The 21,522-nt window shown below is 36.7% G+C and overlaps 1 protein-coding gene across 3 annotated transcripts in view; it reads right to left on the bottom strand.

Moving 5' to 3' along the window:
* Positions 1–3,360: 3,360 nt before the first annotated feature.
* TXNDC16 (thioredoxin domain containing 16) overlaps positions 3,361–21,522 on the bottom strand; it is a 132,634-nt gene continuing 114,472 nt past the window's right edge. For 2 of the 3 annotated variants that reach the window (XM_004449347.4, XM_071213934.1), the window contains 2 exons: positions 19,219–19,409; positions 3,361–6,097 (listed from right to left, as the gene is read on the bottom strand). In XM_004449347.4, the coding sequence (XP_004449404.3) occupies positions 5,835–6,097; positions 19,219–19,409 (454 nt within the window). In that variant the 3' untranslated portion in view covers positions 3,361–5,834. Of the gene's footprint in view, positions 6,098–18,953; positions 19,071–19,218; positions 19,410–21,522 lie in introns of those variants that run through there. The other variant, XM_071213933.1, reaches the window with a different exon arrangement.

Raw genomic sequence — 21,522 nt, 5'->3', positions numbered from 1 at the left:
TCTGTTATCAATTTCGAACTTAATTCCATTGTGGTCAGAGAGGGCATACTTTGTGTGATTTCAGTTCGCTTCAGTGAGTTTAGATTTGCTTTGATAGGATATGATTCACCTTGATGAATATTTCATGCACACTTGAAAAGGATGTGGATTATCTTCTTCTTAAGTGAAGTGTTCTATATCAATTAGGTGAAATTAATTGTTGTTTAGGTCTTTTATATTCTCATATATTTTTTATTTACATGTTCTATTAATTACTGGGAGGAATATTAAAGACTCCAAATATAATGGATTTTTTTATTTCTCCTTGCAGTTCTATCAGCTTTTAAAGATCTGTTTTTGGATGCATACATACTTAGGATTGTTAAATACTCTTGATGAATTGACCTCTTTATCATTATGTAATGTCCTTCTTTATCCTTGCTAACAGTCCTTGTTCAACTGTCTCTTTTGTCTGATATTAATATGGCCATCACTTCAGCTTTCTTTTGATTACTGTTTGTATATTATCTCTTTCTATCTTTTAACTTTTAACCTATCTTTATCTTCATTAGTTTTGGAAATTTCTCTAATTATCTCTTCAAATACCTATCCTGCTCTATTGTCTCTCTTTTCCTTCTGGGACTCCAATTACATATATGTTAAATTGTTTATGTTGTCTCACAGCTCTTGGATTCTGTCCTGTTTTACTCAGTGTGCTCCTCTTGGCATTTCAATTTCCCATTGACATATCTTCAGGCTAACTGATTCTTCCCTAAGCTCTGTCTACTAATGATCCCTTCAAAGGAATTCTTCATTGCTGTTACCACGTTTTTTATTTCTAGCATTTCCATCACTGCTGAAATTTTAGAATTTATATAGGTTGCCCACCTTTTCCACTAGATCTTTTAACATATTAATCATAAAATCTCAGACAGTTCCAACATCTGAGTCATCTCTGAGTTTAGTTCTGTTATTTGTTTCATCTCTTGACAATGAATTGTTTCCTTTCATTCTTTATAGGACTTATAATTTTTTAATTGAATGTCAGGTATCTTCTGGAAAAGAACATTAGAAACTGAGGTAAATAGTATTTACATCTGATATTTAGTTTGGGAGATTGAGTCAATCAAGTCAGTCAAAATGGTTTGGATTTTATTGTTGCTGTTTTTACCTTTAGTGCAGTACAGTTCTACATGATCCTGCAGTGACAGGATGCTATTACCTTGTACTTAGAATAGTATATGAGTGGGGAATGGATGTAGCTCAAGTGGTTGAGTGCCTGCTTCCCATGTGTGAAGTCCCAGGTTTGATCCCTGGTACCTCCTAGAAACAAAAACAAAAAACAAGGAAACAAATGATAAAACCAACTCAGTGGAGCCAGTTACAACTGGCTCAGTGGTTGAGCACTGGCTTCCCATCTATGAGGTCTGGGGTTCAATCTACAGTCCTTGTACCTCAAAAAACAAAAAAAGTATCTGAGTGCCAGAGGGTTTTTCCTCAGTATTTCCACTCTACCCTCAGATCTCAGTGGCCCCTGCTTGTATCACTGAGACATGTCACTCCACAATCTTTTTACCCCCCCAAATGGTAAATACTGTTGCTTATTATTCAACACTAACTCACGGTGGATTGAGATGGGGTTCTTGGTTCTTTTGTTCCAGTCTCAGACTTAGGTAGGGCCCATGAATCTGGGTCTTGGGGCAGGGCCTTCTCAGAATCTCTGTCTCCCTCCCCTCTAGACAGCCACACACAGTAGGAGTATCTTTCACCATTCTTGAGCAGGAGAGATTTTCCTGTGCCTCTCCCAGTGATACCAATTCTCTACTTGTTATTAGTGCAGGGTCCTGGACCCAAGAGGTTTTTTACCTCTCCTCAGTGGCAAAGGTTTTTTGCTTTTTCCCTCCTCTAAAGGCCGTCAGGGGAAGCAGACTTGGCCCAGTGGTTAGGGCGTCCATGTACCACATGGGAGGTCTGCGGTCAAACCTCGGGCCTCCTTGACCTGTGTAGAGCTGGCCCATGCGCAGTGCTGATGAGCGCAAGGAGTGCCGTGCCACGCAGGGGTGTCCCCCGTGTAGGGGAGCCCCACATGCAAGGAGTGTGCTCCATAAGGAGAGCCACCCAGCACCAAAGAAAGTGCAGCCTGCCCAGGAATGGCGCCTCCCACACGGAGAGCTGACAAGATGATGCAGCAAAAAAGAAAACATAGATTCCGGTGCTGCTGACAACAACAGAAGCGGACAAAGACGACGCAGCAAATAGACACAGAGAACAGACAACCGGGGTGGGGGGATGGGGAGAGAAATAAATAAATAAATAAATCTTTAAAATAAACAAATAAAGGCCGTCAGTCTGTGCCCAGGCCCTGGGAGCAGTAAGGTTAGTTCTTTATCCCCCAGTGGCTAGTGACTTTTGCTTCATACGAGAAAAAAGGTCAGAGAAAATGGATGTTGTTTCATGCCTGTCTCCCAATATAATTTGAGCAATACCACCTACAATGCTTATGTCACTGAGGGTTCTCTTTCTTTCCAGTCTCCTATCCCATTTTTTCTCATGTACACCCATTTAAGGCTTGTAAGGATTTCCAAAGTGAATGTAAAATGTTGTCATGTCAGGGGATCCTACTTATTCTAAACTAATATTCTAGACCACACTTGTCCTTTGAGAATTCTTTAAAATTTTAGCTGATTTCTGTTGGGAGAAAATTCACTTTGGGTGTCTCAATTTTCTGCATGATTTGTAAATAGAGACATTGACTTGCTTTTGTTCTGGATCTTTTCAAGGCTGTTACACAACAGCTTGGGAAAATAGAGATAGCATGTGCCTCTCAAGGAAAGAGAAGTTTTGCTTATGTCTACTAAAATAAAGGTGTCTCCCCCCAGAGCAAAGTGAAGGCATGATTAATATACACAAAATATTTGGGTTCCCCAAGCTTTGGGTCCCTCCTCCGTAATGCAACCCACTTCATGGAGGTATCATGTCTATTACCTTCACACTGTAGGATTAGGGCCCAAGGAACCAGCACACATGCTGATATTCTCGTTAATGATATGGCTGATGAATAAAGCCCTTCATCTCTGATTTAAGAAACTGTAGAAATGTAACTTACTTACAGGAAATGTAAAATCTCAGATTCTTCCAAGTTCCCAATAATTTCTTCTTTCTTCTTTTAAGGGCAGTTTCCCAAGCTCTGCCGAAGGTGAAACGGTTTGTGTGTTCTGTCTCTCCTTAAAGGGATTTGTCACTTCTTCGGAATTCAGTTTCCCTTGTTACCTTTTCTGACGGGTTTAAGAAAAGTTATATATATTTTTTCTTGTTAAGATGAGAGTAGCATTCTCTTGCAGTTTTCCGCAGTTTGAATAAAAGCACAACTCTCAAGGTAAACACATTTGATTACTTTTTATTACCAAATGTAAACACTTACTGATTATACAACTCTTATCATTCCACTTATACACATTTAGTTTTTAAAAGAAGCATAAGCTTAAGTGGTAAATTTCAGGAATTCTGACAAACAGTCCATGGAATATTTCATCACAAGGGCTAGCAGCAATGGACCAAGGATGTTTACTTTACAGCTTCAGTGAAGGAGAGCTAAAAGAGTCTGATTAATGAGGGACGGGATATTATACAGACTGTACACATGCACCAACCACCAACTCTTTTTTCAATTCTCAACATTCATTATCTTTTTTTCTGGTTAACAGGATATATATTTATTTTATGAAGTTTACTTCTACATATTGTAGAAGCCTTGTTAGTGATACCAATTAAGGTAACTAGTCTTCCCATAACTTTCCCTGTATTCTCTGAGAAACAAGATATAAAACATTTTGAATGTGATCCATCTTTCTGCTGTTAGTTCATGCTATAAAGATCCCAGAACAGCCAAGGTTCTTAACCTTTCAAACCCTGATTTAACTTTCCCTCTAACTCTGTGAATTATCCAATATTCCCATTTTGCTTAAGTCAACCAAAGTTGAACTTCTTTTGCTTGCAACCAAAGAAACTGCTACATGGTAAGTGGCCCAACTGCATGAGAGGGACCAAAAGAGGCTTTTGGAGATGGCCTAAAAGCCAGACACTAAAGTTATTAAAAGAACTTTTATGACAGCTGTTGAAATTGCTGTTCAAGGTATGTGATTAATCAATTTCACATTTGTATTTATAGCTAATTAGCATTTTTTAATGGTTAGGCTGATGGTGTTTTAGAATTACAAACTATATTTAGCGTTTACTCTCATATCTTCCATGAGTTAGAAAATTAAAACAAATGAGAGTAAACTGAAATAATGCATTACGGGATGAACACAGAGCAGGGGTACTGAGAACAGCAAATGGTTATGTTCAAATGAAATACATTAATTATATGCATTTGTTGAAATTAGGCATTTGAGTTTTTTAAATTCCAGTTGTGGAACTCAGTTAAACTAGATAAACCAAATGTGGAGAAAATTTCAAGAACAACATAATCCAGGGAGATATTATAAGGAGAAATATAGTGCAGTACTAAGTCCAGTGTTCTCAATATGTCAAAAGATGCACACAGCAAACATGACACAACTGCTGCAAACAGATCAACCTGACAAGTGCTTTTTGGGCTAAAACTTAATCTTTTGGCTAATATAGCTCTCTTATTTTATACAGGAAGCCATATGATCCAGGGATATCAACTTATTTGCTCAAAGCTTACAAGGCTAGATTTCAAACATGATACAGTTGCAGGATCCTCTCTGAGGAGGATGGAAGAATAGTTAATTCCTATTCAATCTGAAATTTTAGCAACATAACTTACAGATATAAGAGCAAGTTCTAAGAGTCCTTCATAGTGATATGTCTCATTGCTTTTGAAAATAATATTAAAATGAATTTAGGGGAGTGGATGTAGCTCACTGGTTGAGTGGATGCTTCCCATGTACGAGGTTCTGGGTTCAATCCCTGGTACCTTCTTTTAAAAAATGAATTTATAAGAAAAAATAAAGCTGTATCCAGATAATAATCAGCATAAGACCATTATCCTGATTATTATCTTTAATATTAATTCATTAATATTCAAGATTTTTCTCAAACATGATAACTAGGCAGAACCAGAAAATTCAAGGAGCCTAGAGTATCACAGGTTAATTTAACACAAGGTTTCTCAATATACATCTTTGATATGGGCATCTGTCCTATGCATTGTAGGATGTTTAACAGAATCCCTGACTTCTACCCACTGTATCTCAGTAGCATGCCCCTAATCAGGACAATCAAAAATGTTTCCAAACATTACAAAATGTCCTGAGGAGCAAAAATGCCTCCTGGTTGATAAACAAACATCATGAATCCAAAACAAATGCAGCTTCTAGCTGTAAGATTCCAATGTGGACCCAACTGTGATTAAACTGGAGCTTCAGTTTTACTTTAATTCAAATATACATCATAGCTAGAACGCCGTTAAATTAATTATTAGTTTTTGTCTAGAGCTGAGCTATCCAGTACAGTCGTCACTAGCTACATATGGCTGAGCACTTGCAATGTGGCTAGTCTGAATTGAGATGAAGACTTGTTATGAAAAAAAAAGTAAAATTTTACATTGATTACATGATATTTTGGATATATTTACTGGACAAAATACATTAAAATTTATTTCAAGAAAAAATTAAATTTCACTGTTCTTTTTTTGCTTTTTAATGTGCCTATTAGAAAATTCAGAATTTCACATGTGGCTCACATTTCTATTGGTCAGCACTGGTCTAGAAACTTGAAATGATTTATTAAAATGTTTTTAAATAAATAAACTCCTCAGTTTATCAAATAAACTAAAAAGACCTTGGAAATCTTCCTACAGCCCCAGAAAATTAGCTCACTTTTGAACATCATAACTCTTTATCATGCTTAAACAATTTTTCTGCCTCTTTAAGCCAATTATTTCTATTCCAATGCTTTATTCTCAATGTTTCAATTGGTTCTTTTCTGGCTGCTGATTTATCTTCATGTTTTTCATCATTCTCCTGTACATCAGTTTCTTTAATATACTCAGGGGCTTTCCTGATGGGATATTGAGACGCTGCAGCATCCATCATACTTAGAAAGTCATAAGCTGGAAGAGGAGGTTTCCATTCCTGAGCAGGTAAAATAGCTGGAAGGAATATACAATCAAAGGTTAAAGATTAACAGGTATAAAATCACATGAATATACTGGAAAATACATTAATTTGAAAACTACATCTGTAGGGGCGAAGGCTTTACTAGTGTCAAATATCTAAGCAAAAAGATATTTTTCTGTCATTATCAATAAGAAGCTTGATACATTCGTCATTTCTAGCCATTTTCATTTTATATTACATTTATAAGCTGTTATTGTCTACATAAATAAAAGCATCAATAGGGAATAAAAAGGGCAAAAATCTGCCACTTATACCTTATTAAAGGTTAAGAAAAGCTATATATGTTAATGAGATTCCATATAGAAATGTACAAATTAAAATGCAAAAGACTCACACTTCCCTCCTTACTCTTGTCTCTCTCAAAAAAATCGAGGTTTTTTTAAACATTTCATTAAAAATTTGTGGCACATATGTGTATTGTTTTAAATTATTTTGTCATTTAGACAAAATATTTTCCTTACATTCTAAAGCATTTTCTGGTTCTGAAGTTTTTGATTAACATCCTTTCCACATAGTTTATAAAAACAAGGTCACCTGGGATTGTGGAAAGATGGCATAGGACTAGCAGGCAGGGCTCCATTCTCTCACAAAAAAAATGGAGAAAGAACCAAAAGCTCATCGACATATCTGCTTTGGAGGTCAACTGACCAAGACAGTGGTGCACAACTCCCAGGAAGGTGAGGGACAGAGAGGGGAAGACCCGAAATAACAAACTGTGAATTACTAAACCCCTTGACCTCAGGGAAGGGCTCCCCTCCCCAACCCCCAAGATATTAAGCTGGGGTTTAACATCTGGCTAAATGCAACTGACTGAGAGGGAAAAGAGAGGGCAATGGGGGGGGGGGGTGCTTTTCTTCAGTGAATTCCATCAGCAGAGCCCACTTTCAATCTCCACTGTGAATTTTCAACACAGGAAAGCCGAGAATGAACACTTCCGTAAAAAGATGCACTGAGGAGTGTCATCTGCAGGCCAGCTTGGAAATTGCATGGACAAAAACTGTTTTTGATTACCTTTGTATCCTAAGCCCAGGAAGAAAATCTGCACACCATTAAAGAGTCCCTGGCCCAATTCTGATAACATAACTTATGCACTTTTAAAGACTTAGAATGAGTTGAACCAAATACCAAAGAAGAGCTGTGAAAAAAATAGGCAAGAGAGAAAAATTGGCTTTCAGAGTAAATTTACAAACATATTCAGATGCCCAGACATCAGCAAAAATTTAGAAGCCATACTAGGAAACAAGAAAAGATAGTCCAGCAAAAGGATCAAACCAAGTATCCTGAAGAGATACAGGATTTAAAACAATTAATTAATGATAATCACACAACTCTGATAAATCAATTAAAAGAATTTAAAGAAGGTATGACTAAAGAGATCAACGATATTAAGAAGACACTGGGTGAGCATAAAAAAAATACGAAAGCCTGCGAAGAAAAATAAAAACTTATGGGAAGGAAAACACAAAGGATGAGATTAAAAATACATTAGAGGCACATAAGAACAGTTTTGAATTGCTCAGAGACAGAACTAGTGATTTAGAAGACAGAACATCTGAATTGGAAAAGACAAGAGAACAGAAAAATTGGAACAGAATCTCCAAGAACTGAATGACGATGCAAAACACAAAAACATGGAAAACGGACTTTGGCCCAGTGGTTAGGGCGTCCGTCTACCATATGGGAGGTCCGCGGTTCAAACCCCGGGCCTCCTTGACCCGTGTGGAACTGGCCATGTGCAGTGCTGATGCACGCAAGGAGTGCAGTGCCACGCAAGGGTGTCCCCCGCGTGGGGGAGCCCCACGCGCAAGGAGTGTGCCCGTGAGGAAAAGCCGCCCAGCGTGAAATGAAAGAGCAGCCTGCCGAGGAATGGCGCTGCCCACACTTCCCGTGCCGCTGACGACAACAGAAGCGGACAAAGAAACAAGACGCAGCAAATAGACACCAAGAACAGACAACCAGGGGAGGGGGGGAAATTAAATAAATAAATGAATCTTAAAAAAAAAAAAAAAAAAAAGCAAAACACAAAAACATATGCATTATCAGTGTCCCAGAAGGAGAAGAAAATGAAAAGAGGGCAGAAAGAGTATTTGAGGAAATAATGATGAAAACTTCCCAACACTTATGAAAGACCTAAATATCAATATCCAAGAAAGACAATACACACACTAAACAGAATAAATACAAACAGACCAACTCTGGGAGACCTACTATTCAGAATGACAAATTATGAGAGAGTAAGAGAGGATACTGAAAGCAGCATCACATACAAGAGAAAATAAGATTAACTACTGACCTCTCATCAGAAACCATGGAGGAGAAAAGAAAGTGGTAGGATGCACTTAAGATACTGAATGAAAAACTGCCAGCCAAGAATTCTATATACAGCAAATCTGTCCTTCAAAAATGAGGATGGGGAAACGGACTTTGGTCCAGTGGTTAGGGTGTCCGTCTACCACATGGGAGGTCCACGGTTCAAACCCTGGGCCTCCTTGACCCGTGTGGAGCTGGCCCATGCGCAGTGCTGATGCGCGCAAGGAGTGCCCTGCCACGCAGGGGTGTCCCCCGCGTAGGGGAGCCCCACGCGCAAGGAGTGCACCCAAAAGGAGAGCCGCCGAGCGCAAAGGAGGGAGCAGCCTGCCGAGGAATGGCGCCGCCCACACTTCCCGTGCAGCTGACCACAACAGAAGCAGACAAAGAAACAAGACGCAGCAAAAAGACACAAAAACAGACCACCGGGGTAGGGGAGGGGAATTAAATAAATAAATAATAAATCTTTTTTAAAAAATTTAAAAAAAAAAAAATGAGGATGAGTTCAAAGTCTTCACAGACAAACAAAAACTGACAGACTATGTTACCAAAAGAACAGAATTTAAAAGATATTAAAGGGAGTACTGTAGCCTGAAAGGAAAAAACAAGGGTGAGAAATTTGGAGAAGAGTGTAGAAATTAAAATTATTGAGAAGGGTAAATTAAAGGGTAAGAAGACAGAAAACAGAACAATATGACAAAAGAGAGCCAAAGGACAAAATGAATGAAGTAATGTCTTTACAATAATAACATTGAATGTTAATGGCTTGAATTGCCCAATCAAAAAACACAGACTGACAGAACGGATAAAAAAATATATTAGCCATTTTTTGTCATCTACAAAAGACCCACCTGAGATATAAGGACACAGCCAAGTTTTAAATGTAAAAGTTTGGAAAAAAATATTCCATGCAAACAGAAACCAAAAAAGAGCTGGAGTAGTTAATACTAATATTCAACAAAAAAGACTTCAAATGCAAAACTGTTATAAGAGAAGCAGAAGGGCATTATATATTAGTAAAAGAAGCAATTCACCAAGAAGAAATAACTACACTAAATATTTATGCAACTAACCAGAGTGCCCCAAGATACATGAGGCACACAACTGCAAAAGTGAAGGGAGAAATATATATTTCTACATTAATAATAGTTGAGACATCAATACATCACTTTCGGTATTGGCTAAAACATCTGGAAAGAAGATAAATAAACAGAGCACATGAATAATATGATAAATTAGACCTAACAGACATCTATAGAGCATTGCATCCCGAAACAACAGGATATACGTTCTTTTCAAGTACTCATGTATCCTTCTGCAAGACAGACTATATGTTGGGTCACAAGACAAGTCTCAATAAATTTAAAAAGATTGAAATTATACATGGAAAGCGGAGTTGGCCTAATGGATAGGGCATCCGCCTGCCACATGGGACGTCCGCAGTTCAAACCCAGGGCCTCCTTGACCCATGTGGAGCTGGCCCATGAGCAGTGCTGATGTGCGCAAGGAGTGCCGTGCCACACAGGGGTGTCCCCATGTAGGGGAGCCCCACACGCAAGAAGTGCGCCCCATAAGGAGAGCCACCCAGCACAAAAGAAAAGTGCAGCCTGCCCAAGAATGGAGCCACACACACGGAGAGCTGACAGAACAAAATGACGCAACAAAAAGAAACACAGATTCCCAGTGCCATTGATAAGGAAAGAAGCGGTCACAGAAGAACACACAGCGAATGGACACAGAGAACAGATAACTGGGGGGCCGGGGGAGAGAAATAAATAAAAAATAAATCTTGAAAAAAAAAGAAATTATACAAAACACTTTCTCTGATCACAAGGGAATGAAGTTGGAAATCAATGGATGGAAAATATCATAAATACATACAGATTAAACAACACAATCAGTGGGTCAAAGAAGAAATTGCAAGGGTATTCAGCAAATACCTTTAGAAGATGAAAATGAGAAAATAACATATCAAAACCTATGGGACACTGCAAAGGCAGTGCTGACAGAGAATTTATAGCCCTCAATGCTTACACTGAAAAAGAAGAGCTAAAATTGAAGAGCTAACAGTACATCTGGAAGAACTAGAAAAAGAACAGTGAACTAATCCCAAACCAAGCCAAAGAAAAGAAATAGTAAGGATCAGAGCAGAAATAAATGAAATTGAGAAAACAACAACAAAAACAATATAGAGAATCAACAAAAGCAAAAGTTGATTTTTTTGAGATCAACAAAAACGACAAATCCTTACCTAGAATGACAAAGAAAAAAGGGAGAAGATGCAACTAAATGAAATCAGAAATGAGAGGGGGAACATTACCACTGACCTAGCATAAATAAGAGAGCTCATAAGAGGATACTATGAACAACTGTATGCCAAAAAACTAGACAATGCAGAGAAGGTAGACAAATTCCTAGAAACACATGAACCATCTACACTGACCCTAGAAGAAATAGAAGACCTCACCAAACCAATCAGAAGTGAAGAGATTCAAACAGTTATCAAAAACCTCCAAAAATATATATTTTTAATGTAATATTACAAAGTCAATAAAAAAAAAAAAAACCTCCAAAAGATGAAAAGTGCAGGACCAGATGGCTGCACAGGTGAATTCTACTAATCATTCAAAGGTGATATAATACCAATCTTGCTCAAGCTGGTACAAAAAATTGAACAGGAAAGAAGACTACCAAACTCATTCTATGAAACCAATATCAACCTAACACCAAAACCAGATAAAGATACTACAAAAAAAGAAATGAATATAGATGCAAAGATCTTCAACAGAATACTTGCAAACAGAATCCAAGGGCACATTAAATGAATTATATGCAGCAATCAAGTGGGTTTTATCCCAGTTTTGCAAAGGTGGTTCAACACAAGAAAATCAATTAGTGTAATAAACCACATTGATAAATTGAAGAAGAAAAAGCACATGATCCTCTTGATTGAGGCAGAGAAGATGTTGACAAAATACAGCACCCCTTCTTGATAAAAATACTTCAAAAGATAAGAATAGCAGGAAGCTTTTGGGAAGCAGATGTGGCTCAAGCACCTGGGCTCCCATCTACCATATAGGAGGTCCTGGATTTGATGCCCAGGGTCTCCTGGTGAAGGCAAGCTGGCTCATATGGTGAACTAGCCCCCATGGAGTGCTGGCCCACATGGAGACCTGGAGCAGCCAAGATGATGCAATGAAAAGAGACACAGAGGAGAGATAATAAGAGACGCAGCAGACCAGGGAGCTGAGGTGCCACTCTCCCACTCCAAAAGGTCCCAGGATTGGTTCCTGGAGCCGCCTAATGAGAATACAAGCAGACACAGAACACAAAGCGAATGGACACAGAGAGCAGACAATGGAGGGAGAGGGGAGAAATAAATAAATCTTTTTTAAAAAAAAAGAAGGAAGCTTTCTTTTTCTCAGTATGGTAAAGTGCACATATGAAAAACCTACTCAATGGTGAAAGACAGAAAGCTTTCCCGCTGAGATCAGGAACAAGACAGAAATGTCCACTGTCACCACTGTTATTCAATATTGTGCTAGAGGTTCTAGCTAAAGCAATTAGGCTAGATAAAGAAATAAAAGACACTCACATAGGAAAGGAAAAAGTAAAACTTTCACTATTCTCTGATGATATGATCCTATATCTAGAATCTCCCAAAAAATCCACAAAAAAGCTACTAGAATAAATAGACGATTTCAGCAAAGTGGAGGGATACAAGATTAATATACAAAAGTCAACAGCGTTTCTATACACTACTGAGGTATAATCTGAGGAGGAAATCAGAAAAAAAAATACCATTTATAATAGTAAGCAAAACAATGAAATATTTAGAAATAAACTTAACCAAGGACATTAAGGACCTGTATTCAGAAAACTACAAAACATTGCTAAAAGAAACCAAAGACTTAAATAAATGTAAGGATACTCTGTGTTCATGGATTGGAAGACTAAATATCATTAAGATATTAATTCTACTCTAACTGATTTGCAGATTCAACACAAGCCAAACAGCCTTTTTTGCAGAAGTGGAAAAACCAATTATCAAATTTATTTGGAAGGGAGAGGGGCCCCGAATAGCCAAAAAGATCGTAAAACAGAAGAACAAAATTGGAGGACTCTCATATCTGGACTTTAAAGCATATTACTTAGCTACAGTGGTAAAAACAACATTCTGGCATAAAGACAGACACATTGATGAATGGAACTGAATCAAGAACTCAGAAATAGAGCCTCATATCTCCTCCCGGCTGGGCCAGAATAGACCACTCAACAAAAGGTGCTGGGAGAACTGGATATCCATATCCAAAAGAATGAAAGGGGAGCCTTATCTCATACCTTATACAAAAATAAACTCAAAATGGTTCAAGTACCTAAATATAAAAACAATAGCCATATAACTTCTAGAAGAAAATGTAGGAAAATATCTTCAAGATCTTGTGGCAGGCAGTAGTTTCCTAAACCTTACATCCAAAGCACAAGCAACAACAATAAAAATAGATAAATGGGACCTCATCAAAATTCAATACTTCTGCACCCCAAATGACTTTATCAAAAGGGTAAAAAGGCAGCTGACTCAATGGGTGAAAATATTTGGCAATCACATGTCCAATAAGGAGATCATACAACTCAACAATAAAAAGACAAACTATCGGATTTAAAAATGGGCAATACATTTGAAAAGACAGTTGTCCAAAGAAGAAATACAAATGGCAAAAACAAAAACAAAACACTTCATGAAGAAATGCTCAACATCATTACTGATTAGGGAAATGCAAATCAAAACTACAATGAGATATCATATCATATCTATTACACTGGTGACTATTAAAAAGTCAGAAAACTAAATGATGGAAAGAATGTAGAGAGATAGGAATGTTTATTCACTGTTGGTGGGAATGTAGAATGGTACAGCCACTGTGGAGGACTGCTTCATAGTTCCTAAGGAAGTTGAATATAGACTTGCCAGGGAACCAACACCATTGCTAAGATATACCCAGAATAACTGAGAGCAGAGACACAAACAGATGTCTGCATACTGATGTTCACAGCAGCGTTATTCATGATTGCCAAAAGTTGGAAACAACACAGGTGTCCATCAACTGATGAATGGATAAACAAATTGTGGTGTATATCATGATGGAATAGTTTGCAGCGGTAAGAAGAAATGAAGTCATGAAGCGTATGATAACATGGATGAACCTGGAGGACATTATGTTTAAAGCAAACCAGATACAAAAGTATAAATACTGTATGACTGTGCTATTATGAACTAAACATATTGTATAAACTCATGGAGTTCATTAGAATATAGATCACCAGAAAACAGGAGGTCAGTGGATAGAAAGCTGAGGGTTAATCTGTGCAGAAATGGTAAAAAGTTTGTAAATCTTTAAAAATAAATAGAAATAGTGAAAGCACATCATGGTGTTTTAAGTAGCAGAGATATTATATGGATATGACAGTGGTTGAAAAAGTTATCTAAGGTCATGTATATTACTACGAGGAAATCTAAAAACTGTAATATGGGACTGTGTAAGATAGTTAAACCTCATGCAAAACATGCATATGGATGATATTGTAACATAAGACTGTTTTTACAAAATATAATTACAAATATACTTGAAAAAAGAATAGCTATGTAAGACAGGGCAAGCATAGAGAGATTGAGAGGTAATGAGTTTTGTTTGTCTGGTTTTTGTTTATTATTATTATTATTGGAATAATGAAAGTGCTCTAAGAATGACTGAAGTGATGAATGCACAAATATGTGATTAAACCAAATACCAGTGATTGTAGACTTTGGATGGTTTTATGCTTTATTAATATGTATTAATAAAATTGATCTGTTAAAAAAGTTCATAAAAATAATTATACACAAGGAATAACCAAAAATTGCTATGGAACCAACTGTACTAAAACACAGTGACTGAAATTTCTCTTAGATAAGCTTCACAGCAGTCAATCACAATATTATTTTAAAACAGTCATTATAAGAAGAAAATTGATTAAAGTCAGTAATATATGTGAGATAAATTAGCTAACTTTTCTCTTGCTGTAAGACAGATTTCACAAAACAGTTTCAGAATTATTCTGAAAAATAAACTATATAAGGAAATGTCCAAAGTAAGCCTTTTACAGTAAATTCCAGTAAAAGCTTCCATATACTGTTTTCTGCAGGAAAAAAAGTAAATCCTGATAAAATACAACTCTCAAATCATTTTAAATCAAATTATTATAAATACATTTTTAAAAGCTTAAGAAATTGATATAAATTGCCATTTCCTGGATTGGATTAATATATGAATATATGCAGTATATCTGTACTCTTATTAATATATAATTTCTTCCATCACATTCAATTAGATGAAATCCTAGTACTTTGTATATCAGCAAGCTTTAACTTTAGGCTATCCCTGCAATTGATGTTTCAGATTAGTATTGCCTAGGCCCAGCTTAGAAGAATAAAAAATAAGAACCAGATGAAATATTTTCTTTAATATAATTAATAGACAAGAGATAAGAATAACTGTTTATGGCATATAAATGTATTTAAACCATATTTTTAGAAAAGATTCCATTTAACGCTAAACAAATATTTAGCAATATTTATTTAAGGTAAACACTGCAGCCTAGTGGTCTGAGATATGATAAAATGCCTAAAATTTAACATTCCAATCTAGTTACTTGCTCAGGGAACTGAAAAGGGTCTTAATGTTTTCTATAACAAACTAAAACTGTACTCTAATCATGTGTGGGTAATAACTACATTATTTAATCATTAGTAATGATAAATAAATAAAAATAGCTAACATTTCCTCAGTCTTAACATATACCAGGCATTATTCATTTACTTATTTTTAAATTTTTTTATTTTTATTTTCCCCCTTTCCCCTCCTCCTGCCCTGCTGTTTTTGCTGTCTGTGTTGTCTTCTCTTCTCATTTTCTCTCCTCTAGGATTCACCAGGATTCGATCCTGGAGACCTCTGATGGGAAGAGAGGTTCCCTGTCAATTGAATCACCTCAATTCCTGGTTTCTGCTGTGCTTCACCTTGACTCTCCCCTTGTCTCTCTTTTGACACGTCATCATCTTGCTGCACGACTTACTTGCACAGGGCACTGGTTTACCAAGCGGGCACTCGCATAGGCATTGGCTCGCCGTGCAGGCACACTTTCTCTTCTTCTTTTTCACCAGGAGGCCCTAGGGATAGAACCCAGGTCCTCCCATATGGTAGGCAGAAGCTTTATCAATTTAGCCTCATCTGCTTCCCTTCATTTACTCTTTACCACAACCCCATGAGGTAGGAACGATTATTACCCTAATTTTATAGATGAGAAAACCAAGGCACAGAAATAGAAAAGCCAGGGAACTTGACCAAAGTTAAGTGTAAGTCTCAAATAAATTTTAATTTCACAGAAATTAAAGTTTGCAGCAGAAGCAGACAGCTTTGGCACCATGTTATATATTTAAGCTATTCCAAGAGAGTTGCTGACACATGCACATCTCAGAGCACCCATTCAGGTAAAGATTTGTCCACCAAAGAGTAGGGAGAGAGAGTCCTGCCAGCACAGAAGGGAGGACACAATGCACAGAGAAACGTGGTTTGATTTTCTTACCTGCTGCAGAGGCTACAAGAATGACGTAAGAATTAGAGCTGCAACACAGGGAAATGATGGCAATCCCTGCATTAACAAAATTGCAGTTGAGGATATACCAATTGTCTCTCAGGAAACAGAAAAATAATTCTGATTCTTTCCTCGTGGTAGTGGTTTGAGGTGATGGATCAAAGTCCCCAGGGATGCTCCTTTTGGGAAATTATCTTTACATGGGTAATGCCAATACATTCATTAAACAGTGAACACAGACTATCTGAATAGTTCAAGAGCTACAAGCTAAAGGATCCCTACACCACATGGCTATAAATGAAGTCAAAGATCAGTGGTAATCACAAAAAGGGCTCTTTCTAGATTATGACTTACACAAAATGGTCGCCTTAATTTTGTCCAATTTTCTAGGCAAATATAAAAACCAGTAAATACTCTTAGAAAATTAAGACTTAAAATACCATCTGAAGGAACCCTTGAAAAGGAAAATAAAGTTGGAAGGCCCATACTTTCCAATTTCAAAACTACTACAAAGCAACAGTAATAAAGACAGTCAAGCACTGGCATAAGGACAGACATACATATTAATGGAATAGAATTGAGAGTCCAGAAATAAACCCATACATCTATGACCAAATGATTGTTGACATGAGTTCCACAACCATTCAATGGGGAAAGAAGAGTCACTTTAACAAATAGTGCTGGGACAACTGAATACACTAAAAGAACAAATCTGGAACACCCACCTCACACCATACACAAAAAATTAGCTCAAAATGGATCAAAGATGTAATTGTAGGGCTAAAACTATAAAACTCTTAGAATAAAACACATGTGTAAATGTTCATAACCTTGGATTAGGCAATGGTTTCTTCGAAATAACACCAAAAGCACAAGCAAAATTAAATATTCTTGTGTAAAGGACACTATCAAGAAAGTAGAGACATTCCTGCAGAATGAAATATAGGTGATAGTGAAGAAAATATTTGCAAATCCTATTTGATAAGTGTCTAGTATCCAGAATATATAAAGAACTCTTATAATAGAATGATAAAAAGATAAATGACCCAACTAAAAATGAGCAAAGGATTTGAATAGATATTTCTCCAAAGAAGATATACAAATGGCCAATACATGCATGGAACATCATTAGCCATTAGGGAAATACAAATCAAAACCACAATAAGATATCATTTCATATCCACTAGAATGGCTTAAATAAAAAAAGTGTTGACATAGGAGGTTGAAGGATGCCCCAACCTCCCCAAAAAATATGTCTATGTCCTAATACCTGGACCATGTGAATGTTACATTATTTGAAACAGTCTTTGCTATAATTAATGGAGATGAGATCAACCTGGATTACCCAGGTAGGCCCAAAATCCAATAACAAGATCCTTTTAAGAGAAAAAAGAAGACAATATGAAGATGGAGGTGGATATTGAAGTGATATGGCCACAAACCAAGGAACACTGACAGTTACCAGAAGCTGGAAGAGGCAAGGAAGGATTCTCCCCTGGAGCCTCTAGAGGTTCTGCCAACCCTTCATTTCCCACTTGCTAAACAAATTTATTTCTATTGATTTAAGCCAGCTTGTTTGTGGTAATTTCTTACAGCAGTCGCAAGAAATGAATACAGTTGGCAATGATAGGGAGATATTGGGACCTCATAAATTGCAAGTAGGAACATAAAATGGGCAGCCGCTGTGTAAAACAGTTTGGCAGATCCTCAAAGTTAAATATAAAGTTATCACATGATCCAGCAATTCCACTCCTAGATAGGTGTATGCCTAAGAGAATATGAAACACGCATATACACAAAAACTTGTACATGAATGTTCATAGCTGCTCTAGTGACAACAGCCAAATAGTGAAAACAACTCAAATATCCAACTGATGAATAAACAAATATGGTATATCCATACAATGCAATATTATTCTGCCATAAAAAGGAATGAAGTATTGAATCATGCTACAACATGCATGAACCCTGAAAACATTATGCCAAGTCAAAGGAAGCCAGACACAAGAGGCCACATATTGCATGACTTCATTTATGTGAAATGTTTCAAAATAGACAAATCCACAAAGACAGAAAGTAGATTAGTGGATGCTCGGGGCTGGATGATAGAATAGGGAGTAACCAATGATAAGCGCAGAGTTTCTTTTTGGAGTGATGGAAATATTCTGCAATTAGATAGCGATGGTTGCACAACTTTATAAATGTACTAAAACCTACAGAAATATGCACCTTGGTGAATTTTATATGTGAAGTATATCTCAATTTTTAAAAGTATCTATATGGTAAGCACAATAGTTTAGTTAAAGTTGCCTAACGTGACAGAAATGAAGCAGACCACCTGGGAAAAATGGGTGTGCTGCAATGATAGCTCCCTAAATGAACTCAAGAATCCAGAATTTGGGAGTTATTGTGATAAGTAAATCTGATACTTCCAGGAAAACAGCACATTCTCAGTAAATACTGGCCATTATTTTTATTCCAACAGTTGACTTCTCTGATGTACTTGGCCTATGAAGCAAAGGCAAAATATGAACAGAAGGGTAGATGCATGTGATCAACAAAAGCAACAATAATAAATGTCAAGGGAAAAACTAAGGGATGTTTCAGTTTGAAATATAATTTTTAGAATATTCAGACGCAGAAATTTATACAATAATATTGTACTATTAGAAACATGCTCTTTTCTATAAAAACATATTTGCTTATAGTTGTAGGAAAAAACTGGTGGGCATATGAAAAAGCTATATAAGAATTGTCTTGTGTGAAATGTACTATTTCAGTTTTATAAAAAATAGCATGAAGGACTTGAGCTTCAGCAAGCCAATGTTCCCACTGTCACATTAGGGGAAAAAAGGTTAAATCATAAAAATATTTTTAAAGACACTGGTCATCTTACAAGCAGCAAGGACTCCATGAGCTAAAATTCCAGAGAAGGAAGAGGTCTTCTTAGGTGAGTTGATTGTCCCAGACTAAGGCCGTGCATCTCTGGCCTCAAAACTGGAGATTGTCCTGTGGCCAATGCGATTAGCACATCAATATTTAGGTCACTTAAACCATCAAAGTTCAGTCTTTAAAGGATTCATTATCTATGACTAAAATTTAGAATCCATGGAACAAAATACAACAGTATGTGAGTTAAAGAAAACAGAAAACTTACTGGTATGACTTTCTAGTCCTGCTTTTAATTTCTTAAGCCACAATAAAAGGTTTTCTTCAGTTATAGATTGGTCTGAAGGAAATGCAAATACTTGGCCATCTGTATGTAGATTCACCAAAACAAGAAGTGGAAGAGGAGGTAGAGTGTCAAAATATGCCTGCAAGATTCCTCTCCCCACAGGAGTATTCTTTCTACAAAATGGAATGATTGAACATATTAATATTTATTTCTATAAAAAAAAAGTTTGTAGAACATTAAATTTTAAATATAGTATCATGCTTATCAGTTTAAGAAAATCAAGAAGTCTATGAATATATTATTAGTAATCAAGTTTTTGAAGTTTTTTTTAAACATGAGGCAGTTTCTTTTATGAAACTTTTACATGAAAAACAGTCCATCCCACCCAAAAATAAGAAGTATCTACAAGTACAAGTAAAACAATTCCTTCCATCTGCCCCATAATCTGTAAATCTCATCTGAGCCTCAGAGCAGTCAGAGCAGACATAATCCCAAATCCCTAAAGACTGAAGAATGAATAATCGTAGGGGGAAGTGTAACCACAGACCAAAGTAGGTTTACTACTATCGTAGTTATTATTTTGTGTTAATGGAAGAAATTGTAATACTGATATAAAGACAATGGTTGCCAGGAGGTTCAGAACAGATGGGGAGGGATGAATGGGTGGAACAGGGCATATTTGGATTCATGAAAGTCTACTTTATGATGCTTCAATGACAGACACGTGACATTATACAGTTGTCAAGGCTTATGTAACTGTACATCACAACACAAAAACCATAACGTAAACTATAGACTTTGGTTAGTAACAATGTTTCTATATTGGTTCATCAACTGTAACAAATGTACCACCACTAATCTAAGATGTTAATAATAGAGGAAATGATGTATGTGGGGGTTATATGGGAATTCTCTATACTTTTGGTGTAATTTTTCTATAAATGTAAACCCAAAACTTCTCTAAAAATAGTTTAATATTACAAAAAAAAAAAAAAGTCCAAAGGCTTGCCTATTTAGGCTCGACACAATCAACAGGTTTCTTCCAAAGCTTAGCCAAATATCTGATTACATGTCAGTTCAAAATTAAATGGCTATGTGGCTATAAGATATGATCTTTCCATTTTATGAATGTTAAAACAAGATGCTTATTTTGATAAATACTACTTTTCAAAATTGAATTGTGCCTTTCCTCAGAAAAATGAAGAAGGGATTAGCTTTAAAGAGATCAAAAACAATTATATTTATACAAGGAAACCTAGTAGATTTCCTAATGCAACACATTCCACAGTATGTAAAATTTTTATATAATAGTAGGATAAAATAATATAATGTAATATAACAATATTTACCTGGGAAAATTTTGTCTCAAGCAGTGAGTTGTACTGTTAATGAAACTCGTCATAGCAAAACTACATACCCCCTCCATTTTTTAGCAATTTTTCAAATGAGTTAAAAAAATAAAATATGTTTTTCATCTGATGAGCCTGAACAAGGGATAGTATGCATATGTGAACCGTGTTCTCAGACATTAAATGTAACGCAAGCCATAATCTAGAAAACATACCAGTAAACATCACTGTTACATGCACTGAAACCTTTCTGTGAAATTAAAAACACAGAAGTACAGAAAAGGGAATTGAAGGATAATGCCAAAATATCACATTTATACTGGTAACTGACTTGGAAATTTTCCTCAGTGGACATCAATTACTTTAATTAGAGAGGTTATGAGTTTACAAAACAATAGTGCTTAAAATACAGAATTCCTGTGTACCACCCCATTACCATCATCTTGCATTGGTGTGGAAAATTTGTTACTAATGATGAAAGCACTTTTTAAAGTAATAGTACTATTAATTTTTACTAGTAGTTACATTTGTTACAATTGATGAAAGATCATTAAAATAGTTCTATCAGGAAACGGACTTTGGCCCAGTGGTTAGGGCGTCCGTCTACCACATGTGAGGTCCACGGTTCAAACCCCGGGCCTCCTTGACCCGTGTGGAGCTGGCCCATGCGCAGTGCTGATGCGCAAGGAGTGCCGTGCCACACAGGGGTGTCCCTGCGTAGGGGAGCCCCACGCGCAAGGAGTGCACCCATAAGGAGAGCCGCCCAGCGCGAAGGAGGGAGCAGCCTGCCCAGGAATGGCGCCGCCCACACTTCCCGTGCCGCTGACGACAACAGAAGCGGACTAAGAAGCAAGACGCAGCAAACAGACACAGAAAACAGACAACCAGGGGAGGGGAGGGGAATTAAATAAATAAAAACAAAAATCTTTAAAAAAAA

Source organism: Dasypus novemcinctus, chromosome 3, assembly GCF_030445035.2.
Source record: "Dasypus novemcinctus isolate mDasNov1 chromosome 3, mDasNov1.1.hap2, whole genome shotgun sequence".
Lineage (NCBI taxonomy): Eukaryota > Metazoa > Chordata > Mammalia > Cingulata > Dasypodidae > Dasypus > Dasypus novemcinctus.
The sequence above is the reverse complement of the archived record's forward strand: the minus strand, read 5'-3'. Positions and strand labels throughout refer to the sequence as shown.